Here is a 12,936-nt window from a genome sequence, read left to right on the forward strand (position 1 = left end):
TGTGTGTGTGTGTGTGGGAGAGACGTCAGTCAATCGTAGCGTTCTACATCTGTAATCTGTCTGTGTCTATGTTTGAACTGGGCTGGCACATGTTCATGTTAAAAAGCGGGTGGGTGTTTAGCTTAATGTAGCATGTATAATGGTACTGCTTAGAAAATATATTTAGACACTTACATGTATAGTTACTTTCTTGGTGTTATTGTGCATGTTTGTTGTCTTTAAGAAAATTAAAATAAAGTGTTAAAAAAAAAGCGGGTGGGTGCACGAGCACTATGGTCACGCGCAAAGTGTCCCGGTTTTAGTTCTGGGAAATCTGGTCACCCTAGCTAGCTAACAACATTACACCAGCTAATAACTGTCTGTAGCGTAGCTAGCTAAGAGAATGCCAGCAGCTGATTTTGCACACCGACAGTGCTTCTGCCTGTGTAGGTTTCTCATAATGATGATTTACTAATAGCAAAATAGATAATCAATTTGACTACATCTATACACCGTGTGTGTAATTATGTGTAGTATACAGTGTTATAGGGTATAGGGTGGCGTGCTTTGACAGTGTCCAAGTAGTTAACACTATTACAGCTTGATTTTTCTTCAGCCCCTTATTGTATGACGTTTGCATGTTCTCTCTGCAGTGGAAATGGTTCTTTCTGACAGCGTTGGCTTCCTTCCACAGTGAAAAGACATGCTGTTGAACTGCAGCCAAAACACTTTGCAGGCACTCTTGACTTTCATTTGAATTTTTAAGATAACCTCTGTAAGATGTAGCCATGTCTCAGTCGCTTGAGTTTTACTGCTGCTTGTGGCCGGAAAAGAGAGCCGTGTCCTATTTATTTGTCCTATATACTGAACTTGCCCGTAAATGTGAAGGTGAATGTGAGGTAGCGATTTGTCTTTTTTCTCTGTAGGGTACTGGTCTACGCAGGTTTACAGTGCTTGAATAACCAATCTGATATTTTATTGTAAGTCAACCAGTTGCGTTGAACACCTATTTCTGAAACATAACATTTAAGCTTAGCCTATCATTGACAGACGTGGACTCTTCAATGGACTGCCTCCAAGGTCAGACAGACAGATGGACTGATGGACATTCTCCCCCCCGTAGCACCCTTTCCAGTTCAGACACAACAGTGCTCGCCCTAGCTGTCTCTCTCTCTCTCTCTCTCTGCAATGAGCTCGGCTTCTCAAAGGTCAGCCGAGGGCCAGCTTGTTTGTCAGGCCAATTGATGACCTGCCGCCATCAGAAACCCGCTCAGTTATGTAGCGGGGAGGTCAGCCTTGTGGCGGACAGCGCCCACCTCTTCCCTAGTGGGAGGTCGAAGGGAGTCTGTGTGTGTTTTTTTAAGATGGGTGGCTGAGACTATCTGTGAAAAGTGGGGGGGAGTATCTTTTACTAACCCTGCATATAATCAATACCATCCAGCTCTTTTCTGAAATGTGTGTGTGTGTGTGTGTGTGGGTGTGTTGTGCAGTTATCAACAGTGACAGGGGATCAAGGAACTGGCGTGTGACAAAGAGGAATGGTGTCTAATTCAAGGTCATAAAGGCCTGTGTCACTTCTTTACTTTCACAGAGGGGAGGGAGGAGGCATTATGTTCCTGTTTGTTACCAGAGCAAACATGACATCCCTGTTGGAGCTCATATCAATTTGTAATTTGACCCCCAGTCACAGCAAATGATGTCAGCACAGGTCACTTTTCCAAAATGACCCTGCATTTGTCTGTTGTCGTTGTCAATTTCTGTCTTCAGCGTCACTTTGTTGTTATATTGTTAAGCCGTTTTTTTTTTCTCTTTGACTGATGCTAATATTCATAGACCATCATATTTTTTTTTTTGATGCGGAGTTGTACATGAAAATATTGATGGTTTTCTAGGGCTCAAAGCTTTCATACAGGGATGGAAAAAGCTTTTTTCATTACTTGTTTTCTGCAAATTCTGTGCTTTTTCTTCTTATTATTATTATACTAAAAAATGATGCCAGTTTTAAGTACATTCAGAATAAAATTTTCCCAAAACATAGTTCCTTCACAAGGGCATTTAATTTAATTTGAGCATATAATCAGACACAGCTGCTGTATGTCCTTTGTTTCCCTCCTTCAGTGACATCTTACTAATTTGCTAGGACCAGCAGCACCTTCTCCTCATGCCAGTACGTCTTTTAATAACTCTATTAATCTTATCGTCCACTAATTGGTCAAGATAGCCTTTTCCCTAGTGATTTTTATCATAGAGCAATTAAGAGCCCAGTAAAAACCTGCTGAAATCACAGGGTCTTGTTAAAATGGCTTGATTGACACATAGTTTCGGGGATCTGCAATTTCATTCTACCTTATTGTATAGAGAAGGGCGTCTTTTCAAGCTACTTTACTTTCATTAAATAACAGAATTTGAATAAAACTGCTATGACAAAATGCCAGTGACTGATAAATCTTTAATATAAAAATTGTACAAGAATTCTGATACAAATTACAAGAGGTATTTGGACAAAATATGAATAAAATTCCATTTACATCCCAAAACCCTTATGCATTTTATGCAAAAACCATAGACAGTTATGATACAAAAACAAATACAAGAAAGGCAAAAAAAAAAAAGAAAGAAAGGAAAGAAACGAGTCTTTTAGAAAGAGGACCATTTCTTCCTCCTGTCTGCAAATGGGAAACACCTGTTTAGGTAACATACAGTATTCATGAGGCTTTCAAATAACCATTTTGACACCAAAGTGACGCAAGCTCCTCTGCTCTGTTCGTTCTTTGCAGTGCGACGATGTAGCCATGCAACGCTGTCGAGTGCCAGTGCCATAACATGGGCTTTTAAAGACATAAATGCATTGGATACACAAAAACAGTGTGGAAAAAAAAAATCTAAAATTCACCAGGTCTTCAAGCTTATTTACACTTTAAGACTATAAAATATAATTGGCACAATGGAAAACATTATATGAATTAATTCTCGACATTTCACAGGTTCCAGTTCAAATTAATGAGGGTATAATGAGGGTAGTTTTTTTTTTTTTTTTAAAGAATATAACTTGAGACTGAAGCATCTATACAAAAATGTGTGTATTTTTCTTCCATCTGCCTATTTCTTACAATGTCCTATCAAACACTTTAATCCCACTTTGTTACATGACTAATAACTGGACAGTTTGCATGCAGTGTCACCTCTCATTCTCTCCCCTTACACCTATTGTGCTCACGCTGTGACCTGAACAAAACGGACAGTGAATAACAGGTCAGCCGCTTTAGCCGTTTGCCACTCCCCTCTGTGTGCTATGTAGAATTACAGAATAACTGATGCCTGACGCTCGTCTAATCAAATATTAAAGATTCACTTCATTGGTCCGGGCCAATTGGGCGCTCTAAGTGACTTCTTCCCGCAGATCCACAGCCCGGTCACTAGGTAGCAGGATGCACCTGGGTCCTTGTGGTTGGAGAAGTAAGAAAGACAAAGATTGGATTGGGGGTTCTCTCAGAGGAGAAGGGGGAAATTGGTGGTCATTTCTCAGAGGAGAGAAGAGTGTAGGGGAGAGGGGTGGAAATGTGAGGGCTGACTCGATCGCTCTCGAGCAGGCAATCTAGAAGAAGCTGGCGAAGACTCCTGGGGAGTCCTGGCCCTGCTGCTCTCTTGCTCTCTCCTCTCCCTGTGTTCCTCTCTTTCTCCCCTGCCTTGTTAAGTGACTGCCGCAAGGCTCCAGCCAGACCACTTTCTAAGCCCAATCCCTTTCCACCATCTCTCCCTTCTCTCTCTCTCTCTCTCTCTCTCTCTCTCTCTCTCTCTCTCTCTCTTTCTCTCTTATGACGTCTGTCTCCTTGGCTATGCCGGACTTTGCATGTTTTCTCAGCTCTGTTTCAAGCCTCTGAGCTGGCATGACCAGCATCATGCAGGACTCAGAAGCAGCCCGTAGGAGGTGGGAGAATTGTGTTGTAAGAAAGTCTCTTCTATGATATTCAGTTTTCTTCCTGGTATGTACACAGATAGAGGTCACGCACAGCAGCTGCTTGAGAAATGGACAGCAAGGAACAGGGCATGAAGAGTGTGGTGGAGTCTAAAAAACACTGAGAGAACGTGTTTTCTCAGATGAAGAAGGGCATAGCTTTCTTAATTTCAGTTCAGAGTTCAAATCAATCTGTGAACTTGCTGGCCTTTTTAATATATTTTTAACCTCTTTAGGATAAATGTAAATGGAAAAGTATTAGAAAATGAAAATAAATGTTAATGAAATACAACTACTTATAGCTGCTTTGAGCTTTCCATGCCTGACTCAGTGCTAGCTCACACCATCCTCCATAACAGAATATTAGCTTTCTATGTAGTGGCAGCAGCTATGATGTTAATGCTAGATGGAGAGTTTTTTTTCCTGTGTGTGTGTGTGTGTGTGTCTGTGTGTGTGTGTGTGTTTGTGTGTTTGCATGGTTGTGTGTTAGAGAGACAGCTGTCAGCAGGGTTCCTGCAGTAGCACTTTTTTATTTCTGCCAGAGCGAGTGCTGGGGGGATTGAATGAGTGAATGAGGCAGCAAGCGCCTCAGTGAAACCCACTCCTGGGAGAAGGCAGGGGTTCCTGTACTCAATTTTCCCTTCACTTGGGATAAACAGGCAATTACCCATCCCTTTTTCCTATGCCATGGCCGTCCGGTGAACTTAAGCATACACTATTAGTGTGTGTCCCTGTAGGACTTGCGCTGTGGGGTGTGGAGGTGGTAAGTGAGTGGCGGGTTGAAGAAATGGGTAAGGCGGTTGTTAAATGACTGCGCTCTGACAGACAAAGAGAAAAACAGAATGAGAGTAAAGAGCTGAATTGAATTATCAGCGACCCTGAATCAGAATAAGCACACACAGAAAATGAATAGATTAATTGAATTCAAATTGAATGGGTCAAATTGAATTGTTCGGAGCACACAGTCTCTGTCCTTTCTTTTCTCTTTCTGTCAGTGTCATAGTCTTGTCAGCAACCTTGGAGTCTGGCAGTGTAACGAAGTGACAAGTGAGTTATTAGACAGAAGAAGCTGGAATGGCAGGGACGCCTCCAGGTAACGGAGAAGCAGCACATTTTTAATGATCGCTGCTGTCATCCTTTCCTCCCTAGTCAGCCTTCCACCTCCGCAACCTTTCCATCAGCCTCAGCTCTCTGTCTCGCTCTCTTTATCTCTGAGAAGAGAAGACTGAAAACTGCATGTGTCATATAGGTGGAGTCTTAAAAAAAAAAGACATGAAATATTTCACTAGAATAGGTCATGTCTATATTGCAAAATGGCTTAAGTATGAAACAAATGGAACTCAACACTGTTATGGATGTAAGGTGTTGTGAATACTGTACAGCACACCACGTAACACATATTTTTCCCTCTGTGTAGCACCAGTCAAGTAAGAGAAGATCTCCTTGTATTGTAACACATGGCATTGCTAATACATTGATAAACAAGTCAAACTGAGGAACAATCTCTATTTTTTGTCTTTTTACAAAAAATATTCTTATACTGGACAAACACATCTCCATGAAGATATATCACCCACCAATAAATACCCCTTCCCTTGGCTACTTTGCCCAGTTAATGGAAATATTTGTACCGTAAGACAGTCATGGACATGTTAAAAATGGCTGCAAACAACAGCCAGGAAAATGGCAACATCTTTCATAGAGTACATTTGTAGCTGACACTCAGCAATGGAAACCGATACCGAAAATATCACAGCAAAAGATTTAAGACTCAAGTGCATCATATTAATCCAATGGGGCATGATACTGCCACACTAAAGGAGCTCTTCTTAAGCAAACAATTTAGTTTAGTTTTGGTCACAGTTGAATGACTATTTCCATCTTTTTTCTCTCTTTTTTTTCTCCAATCTATTGGGACAGTTATATTTCATTAAGATGCCTTTTGTAAGAACAAAACACGAGTTCTTGATAACTTTGTTTGACAATGTCACAATAATGTCATGCTTTACACAGATGACCCCACTGAACCTCTGAAGTAATTATCGTGATCCGACCTGGTAACGATACACAAATTAAACAAACAAAGAAAGAGGAGAGACTTTATCAATATTTAACTCCTTTGTGTTTGTGAAACAGCAGTTTATATTCAGTCACACTTGGTTTCGTTGTGAGGCAAGACACTTTGGAGACCCTTTCTGAATACGTTGTTTAGCGATGGGGAAGATCTCAGGTTTTGTTCAGGGCGGTGAGACATTTTCTGCTGTGAAACTGTTTGAAACTGAGCACGTGCAAAAAGAAACTGGCACAAGTACAGTATGTTGAAGGTATTATCATTTACCTTGGCACTGTAGCCATCAATGACCCCGTACAACATTTAAACTCACCATTGCAAAAGTCCTCATAATAATATTACACATCCCCTTGTATAGATGCAAAGTGCAAAAACTGAACTGGTATGCTAAAGCTCATAAACATAACAGACAAAAAAACAAAAAAAAAACAATAGAAATACAGAGAATGATATCAGTGTAGGAGCCTAAAAAAGCATGCCGGCAACCTCTGAATATCTAACAAGTAGATAAAACAAGTCACATGATATTCTTTTTTTTCCCTAGGACTTAGTTTAAAACGTGTCTTTGAAGCTAACATAAATGAGTCAAGCTAGTAAGATGCTACCTCTTTCTTGCCTATAGCTGGAAGTATTGTACTGGACTGTAACATAAAACCATAACGAGAGAGAAAAAAGAAGCAAACAACCATCAACACAACTCTTTTACACCAAAAGCCTCTTGGAACATTATTTACAAATTAAGCTGTCATGCTTTTGTAAGGGGTTGATTTAAAAGCTATCATTACACAAATACAACAAGAAGATTTTCTTTTTTTTTTCTCAATACTATCATTTCTGCAGGCAAAGTCACAAATAAGAGTTTGAATAGATTCTTTGGAGACGGACAAAAACAAAGCGGGAAAGATGGAGGGGGCTTATGCAAAAAAAAAAAATTGTTATAAAGCAAACTCCATGCGCAAGAGCGTCATCCTGTTCTTCCAAAGAAGGAAAAGTCAAAGGTCACAATAATAAACTGTATTTAGAGTCGATGAATTTTATAGAGGGTTATAGAAATGTCTTGCAATGACTTACAGAGGACGGGCAGGAGGCATACAGGCATTTAGCTTGTATTTGATGGCCCTCGGCCAGGATTAAAAGCTCATTTGAGGAGGAATAAGGATGAGGAATGAAGGGAGGAGCGGGCCGACTGACAGCAGGGTCGAATAGCAAGGCATTATTTAGTCTATTATTGTAGAGAAGGGCATGTTTTTATGGAGGTTGGGGTTCTGAGAGTGTCGATTACGGCTGCGCACAGAGCTGAACACCATGTTGCAACTGGGGATTTTGCACTTGTGCATCTCGCGCAGGTGCACAGTCTTGTAGTGCACACGCAGGGTTCCTTTGTTGCTGTACATTTTATGGCAGATGTTGCAGAGGATCCCACTGTTGCCACCATTACTGCCCCCGGTGGGCGAAAAGAGGAATGGTGAGGAGGAAGGTTCCAAACCCTCACCAGGTCCTTCTCCTCTTAGTTCTCCAGTTTTATCCCGATGCCTTCTTTCAGCCCGCCCCTCGGCATGCTGGGAGCAGTCCTCCCCCTCGCTGTTGCCCTCCTCCTCATCCTCTTCTCCCTCCTCCTCCAGATCATCCAATAGGATGCCTTCATCGCTGCCCTCGTCTGACTCATGTGAGGAGTGGACGCTGCTGCTGGATTGTACACTGGATGTGGTGCTCAGGTCCAACACCATGTAGTCGTCTGGCTGGGCCCGGGAGAAGCCGTTGGTGTGGTGGTTTTTAAGGTTATGGTTGAGAGGGTGGTGGGGATACTCACTGCTCATGGGGGAATGGGCATTGTGGTTCATGCCAGTGGGCCGGAGGCTGGCGCCTCCGATGCCCATCCCGGCATATCGGTCCAAGCCCATGTGGTGCCCGGCGTAGATCTTTGCCAGTAACTCGGCTCGCAGGTCCTTGGGCAGTGGCGGGAGTTGGGGGTCCAGGACAATGTCGTCCAGCTCTTTGGTCAGCAGTTTGCGGTGCAGGTTGATGTTGGAGCTGTGCCTGTGGGGAGACAGTCATAGTTGTAAATCAGAAGGCTGCCAGTTTATGAGTAATGTAGATTTCCTCTCAAAAACAAAAATAGCCACAGTGTTAAAATACATGTATTTGTACATACAAAGATGTATTTTACATATTGTCAACTTTTGTGAAATGGCACCAGGCTACAAACATTCAATACCTAAGAACCACTACATATGTAAATATATAATTATTGTTACTATCAGTCGAGACACATAGACAGTCACATAGAAATAGAAAATCATCCTGTAGCTCTCCTCAGAAGTCTTCTAAGATTGCACAAAGAGAGAGAGAGAGAGAGAGAGAGAGAGAGAGAGAGAGAGAGAGCATCCTGCTAGTGTTTACCGCTGTCAGCATGTCTGCACTGCACAGCCCTCAAATCCAATAGACTCTGACTCAATTAAATACTCCACCATATTGAATGGGAGTTTATCAATTGATTCGAGCTGTGGTAATGTGATAATCGAGGGGAACTGGATAGCATATTAGCACTAGGCCCTGACAGCATTATCGCATTCGTTCCCTATTGAAGGTGGCTTAATCGAGCACCTCAATGAACATGTCTTTATGTAGCCCTGGATTTAATTAAGATGGGCATTTTTTCCCAAACACCAGGCAAACTGTATCGCACAGTGTGCTACAGCTGATGAATAAAACTAAGTAACAAGTGCCATGCTTAAGCCAAGATACCATTAGTGAGGATTTCAGTTAGCGCACAAAGCCATGCTACAGGATGCAAAGTGAAATGGGCTTAAAACAATCTAACTCAATGCTTTTTCACTCCAATTTCACAGTTGTCAAGTCAGACTAAAACAAAGGGGTCCCACTGCACACACGTCACAATAAAACTGCATAACACAGAAAGGAAACTTAAGCAACTAATGACCGGCGTCAGAGATGACATACACAAGGCCCATTCCTCTCATATCAGGTCAGCACTTACATCAAATAAGAACAAAATAATATGCAAACACTCTGTGCCTTTAATGTGAGGGGTTTCCATGCAGGGAGGGCATGTGTGTGAAACAAAACAAAAAAGAAGAAAAGAAAACGGTCATCCTTAGCAGGACGGGTAAAAATGGAGTCACAATGGATAGTAGAGCTTACCAGCAGTGGCAGGGTTGATGCAGTCAAAAAGGGTCCCTTTCCTTTAATTATTTACTTCCCTATCCGACATTGTCCTGCAAGAGGTAGAAATACATTCATTTGAGGGACCCTTTTCTGTAAACCAGGCAACCAGGAGCCTGTCCACTCAAGCATCGTCAGCATTGAGGAGAGAGAGCGTGGCAAATCAATCGGCTGTGGCTGTCACTGCATGTTTGCACTTGTTTTTTTCTGTTTGTGTGTGTGTGTGTGTTTGTGTCTGTGTATGTGTGAAAAACGGAAAATATACTACTTCCATAAAGCGGGACTTCGATCAAAAAGACCTTTCTTCTTTTTTATCCTTTGATAGTACAGTTGCACCCATATGGTGTTAGCTTATGGCTAAAACATGGGTGTCATGACTCAATGTCTGTGGTGCTGTACAGTATCCCTGTCTAGTCAAACACATGGTTCAACGCTTGGCTGTGAGGGGTCCGAGTGTTTTAAAACCGTCTCAGAAATGCCGTGATCAGTATATGAAGAAAGGGGCATTATTTCTATGGGGCTACCAAACAGGCTTTGACAGGAAGAGGGGCCACAGATTTGCTCAGTTAAACCTGAAGCTCAGGATGCTGTTGATGATGCTCAGGTAGGCAGGTCCTTTGCAACATGTCTCCATCTCTATAACATCACCTTCTCACTGCTAATAAGCTCTAAGTTAACCATGGCTATCTCAGTTTCAGATATTAAAGTCAAACATGCTAAATATCATGCAGTAAGTAGTCTGCGCTATAGCTACAGTAGCCTTAAATACTCAGAAATACACACCACATGTTAGAATATTACAACAATATCTAAATAAAAATGATTCACATTTACTTCAATTTGCTAATCTATTGTACAGATATAGGAAAATAAATAAAAAAATGGAAGGAAAAAGTCAATTTATGATATATCATTTTTAACCATTTGGAAATGATTTAATCTCAAGAGATACAGAAGAGAAAAAGAGCCCAGTTTATGATCATTTTGCCTTAACATTATTTAACTCCTGTGTCGGCAATGCCTCCTTGCCCTAAATAATCAAAATAAGTCAGCTGAATCCACACACAGTGGGCATAATGCACTTATCCCTTCATTTATCAGATTTAGACTTTCTGCCCCATTTCCCACTCCCCTTCACCTCCATCACTCCACTTCAGTACACTCTATCTTTCCTCCCCCAAACCCAACTCCTTAGCCAGCCCCCCCCCCACTCCATCTCTACCTCCCTGTTTGACAGTAATGTGGCAAGCAAACCAATTTGACACTCTCATCTCTGCCCAAAAGATGGGGGATGCCTCCAGAGAGCCCATTTTTGACTGTGCAGAGGAGGTAGAGCGAGTGTGTGGCTGTCCCAACCGGCGTTAATCATCTTTAGGTTCATCTGATGGCCCTTGCCCTTGTTTTTGTGTGTGTGTGTGTGTGTGTGTGTGTGTGTGTGTGTGTGTGTGTGTATGTTGTCTAAATGACTCATAATGTGTAAATGAGATGGAAGGCTGAGTGGTATTAAACTGACACTACTGGTTCTTTGTCTTTCCTGTCATTTGGGGTGTGTTATGAGGTTTTGGGTGTAAGTGGGAGGACAAGAGTTTTAGTAACATTTATCATTCTCTGTCACTGCTACAGTATATCTGCTTTGCATTGTTTCAGTCTGATCAACAGCCTCAAATAAATTACTGCATAGACATTAAAAATGCATTAAATATCACACGGAAAACTTTTCCATGTACTATAATTAAATTGATAACCGCGTGCTTGCATGGGCGTCTATATGTTATTAATTAAAGAATAAAATAAAAATCCTCTTATTCTCTTCAAAATACATCACAAGGAAACTCAATGATAAATTATAGTGACGTGATATTTTTTCCATATTTTAATCAGCAGATATTTTGATCTGGAATGAGTGGCTTTTGCTAACATATTCTCTCTATGAGCAGCGTGCCCTTTGTTTATAAGAGACAAACAGAGAGCTAATTGTGAAGCAGCGGAGCCGGGCCCACATGCCGTGAGGGGACCGAGGGAACGGGAGGGAGACAGAGAGAGGAAGGAGAGGGGAGGAAAGAGACTCTCCAACATAATTAACCTTCACTCTCCGTTTGCAGTGGCCCATGCAGGGACCACGGGCTGCGCGCTGCTGCACCATGGGAATGTGGAAGAGGGAGGACACTTGCTTGCTGTAGCGACACAGGCGCAAGTTAAAATGTTGGATTGACGGTTAAAAAAGAGAAGCAGTAAGACAAGTCTCGTCAACGGTTTAAAAATGATGATTAACGAAGCCAATAATTGTGATGATTAGTGGTACGCGCGTCTTTCCAGCAGTTAATCATGCAGCTTCTTCAACACTTCTGCCGACGCTGCTTGCTCCCCACAATAAATATGCAATCATTTACCTCCGTGCAGCAGGCGGCCAAGAGGCTGGGAGAAAACACCCCACCGTAAAACCACACATACACACACGCACTTATGTTGGTCTCTGTTTTACGCTGAAAGACACACACATTACATGCTTGCTTGAGGGCATATTAAATTATCCTTTCCTGCATTATTGCGTGTGTGTATGTACAGTTTGCGTTTACTAATGTTTGTGTATGTGTGTTTAATCCCAGTCTTCTAAATAGGGCAGGGATCCAAAGTGAACAAACACTAGTGGTACTTTTTTTTTCCGTGGCAGCACATTTACAATGTGTCCTACTCTGACAATGTCATTGGCTCTTGGTTGTTGTTCTTGGTAGATCAAATGACCTCTTCTATTTTTTCTTCTTCTCTTTGATACGGGAGCTTTTGATGCTGGTGTCTGATGGTGTGTTTACGTGCCTTTGGATTTTCACTCGGTCAATGGACTAATCAGATATGCGGAGGTACTTGGACATTCCTGTTGCTGGATGTCAACAGCTGTGTTTTGGAGGTTTTGAGAACAGGAAGCCAGGCAGGGCTGCATATTATAATACTGCTTTAGCATATATTATTCAGCTGCAAAAACAACAACAAATAACCACTGGTTTACCTTCCTCTTATTGGAATTCAGTGTGCCTATTCTTCTAATGGATCTTTTTTTCTTCTTTTTTTTTATGACAATTACTTTGTGTTAAGTATTCCTTTCCTTTATACAACCACCAGGCAGAGCTGCTAATAAATCACTTTTGCCAACACAAAAAATCTAATTATGGGAAAGAATGGAGTTTGACCTATCTAATTTACTTGTAATAAACATTGTAAACATTATTTTGTGCAAATATCTTTGTTCATGCAGTTTAATCTTATCAGAGCATTATGCTCTTATGAAAAGAGCTACATTATATTCCCATTTATTGCCACCATTACACTCAAACATACATTATGTCATTAAAGGATTGTCCAAGGACAGAGTCAGAGAGCCCCAGGGTTCCTCAAGCTATGTACAATGTACAGTAATGCCCTTCTTTCTGTTGTTTTGTTCCTTGTTTGAACCAGCGGCTAATTAATATATCCCATATGTTATCAGGAATTTATCCCCAACAGAATGTGAACAATAGTGTGCCTAGGTCTCACCCACCCAGAGCAATACTGTATAGCCCCTGGCTCAAAGATGCTTTATGTTCACAGCAATAATCGTTCCTTATCCTATAAAGTTATCTCTCTCGCATATGTTCTGCCACTTTATGTGTTTGAATGGTATTTACATGCTGGTGTTTCATCATGGAGTCACACACACACACACACACACGCACACACACACACACAGATATCCAGGCTGACACAGGAAGAGAGC

General features: G+C 41.6%; 1 protein-coding gene across 4 annotated transcripts in view; it reads right to left on the minus strand.

Moving 5' to 3' along the window:
- Window positions 1-2,414: 2,414 nt before the first annotated feature.
- The window catches only part of bnc2 (basonuclin zinc finger protein 2), a 167,963-nt gene continuing 157,441 nt past the window's right edge, over window positions 2,415-12,936 (minus strand). For 3 of the 4 annotated variants that reach the window (XM_028591079.1, XM_028591086.1, XM_028591095.1), the window contains one exon: window positions 2,415-8,042. In XM_028591079.1, the coding sequence (XP_028446880.1) occupies window positions 7,223-8,042 (820 nt within the window). In that variant the 3' untranslated portion in view covers window positions 2,415-7,222. Of the gene's footprint in view, window positions 8,043-9,167; window positions 9,242-12,936 lie in introns of all 4 variants that reach the window. The other variant, XM_028591104.1, reaches the window with a different exon arrangement.

Source organism: Perca flavescens, chromosome 2, assembly GCF_004354835.1.
Source record: "Perca flavescens isolate YP-PL-M2 chromosome 2, PFLA_1.0, whole genome shotgun sequence".
Taxonomy (NCBI): domain Eukaryota; kingdom Metazoa; phylum Chordata; class Actinopteri; order Perciformes; family Percidae; genus Perca; species Perca flavescens.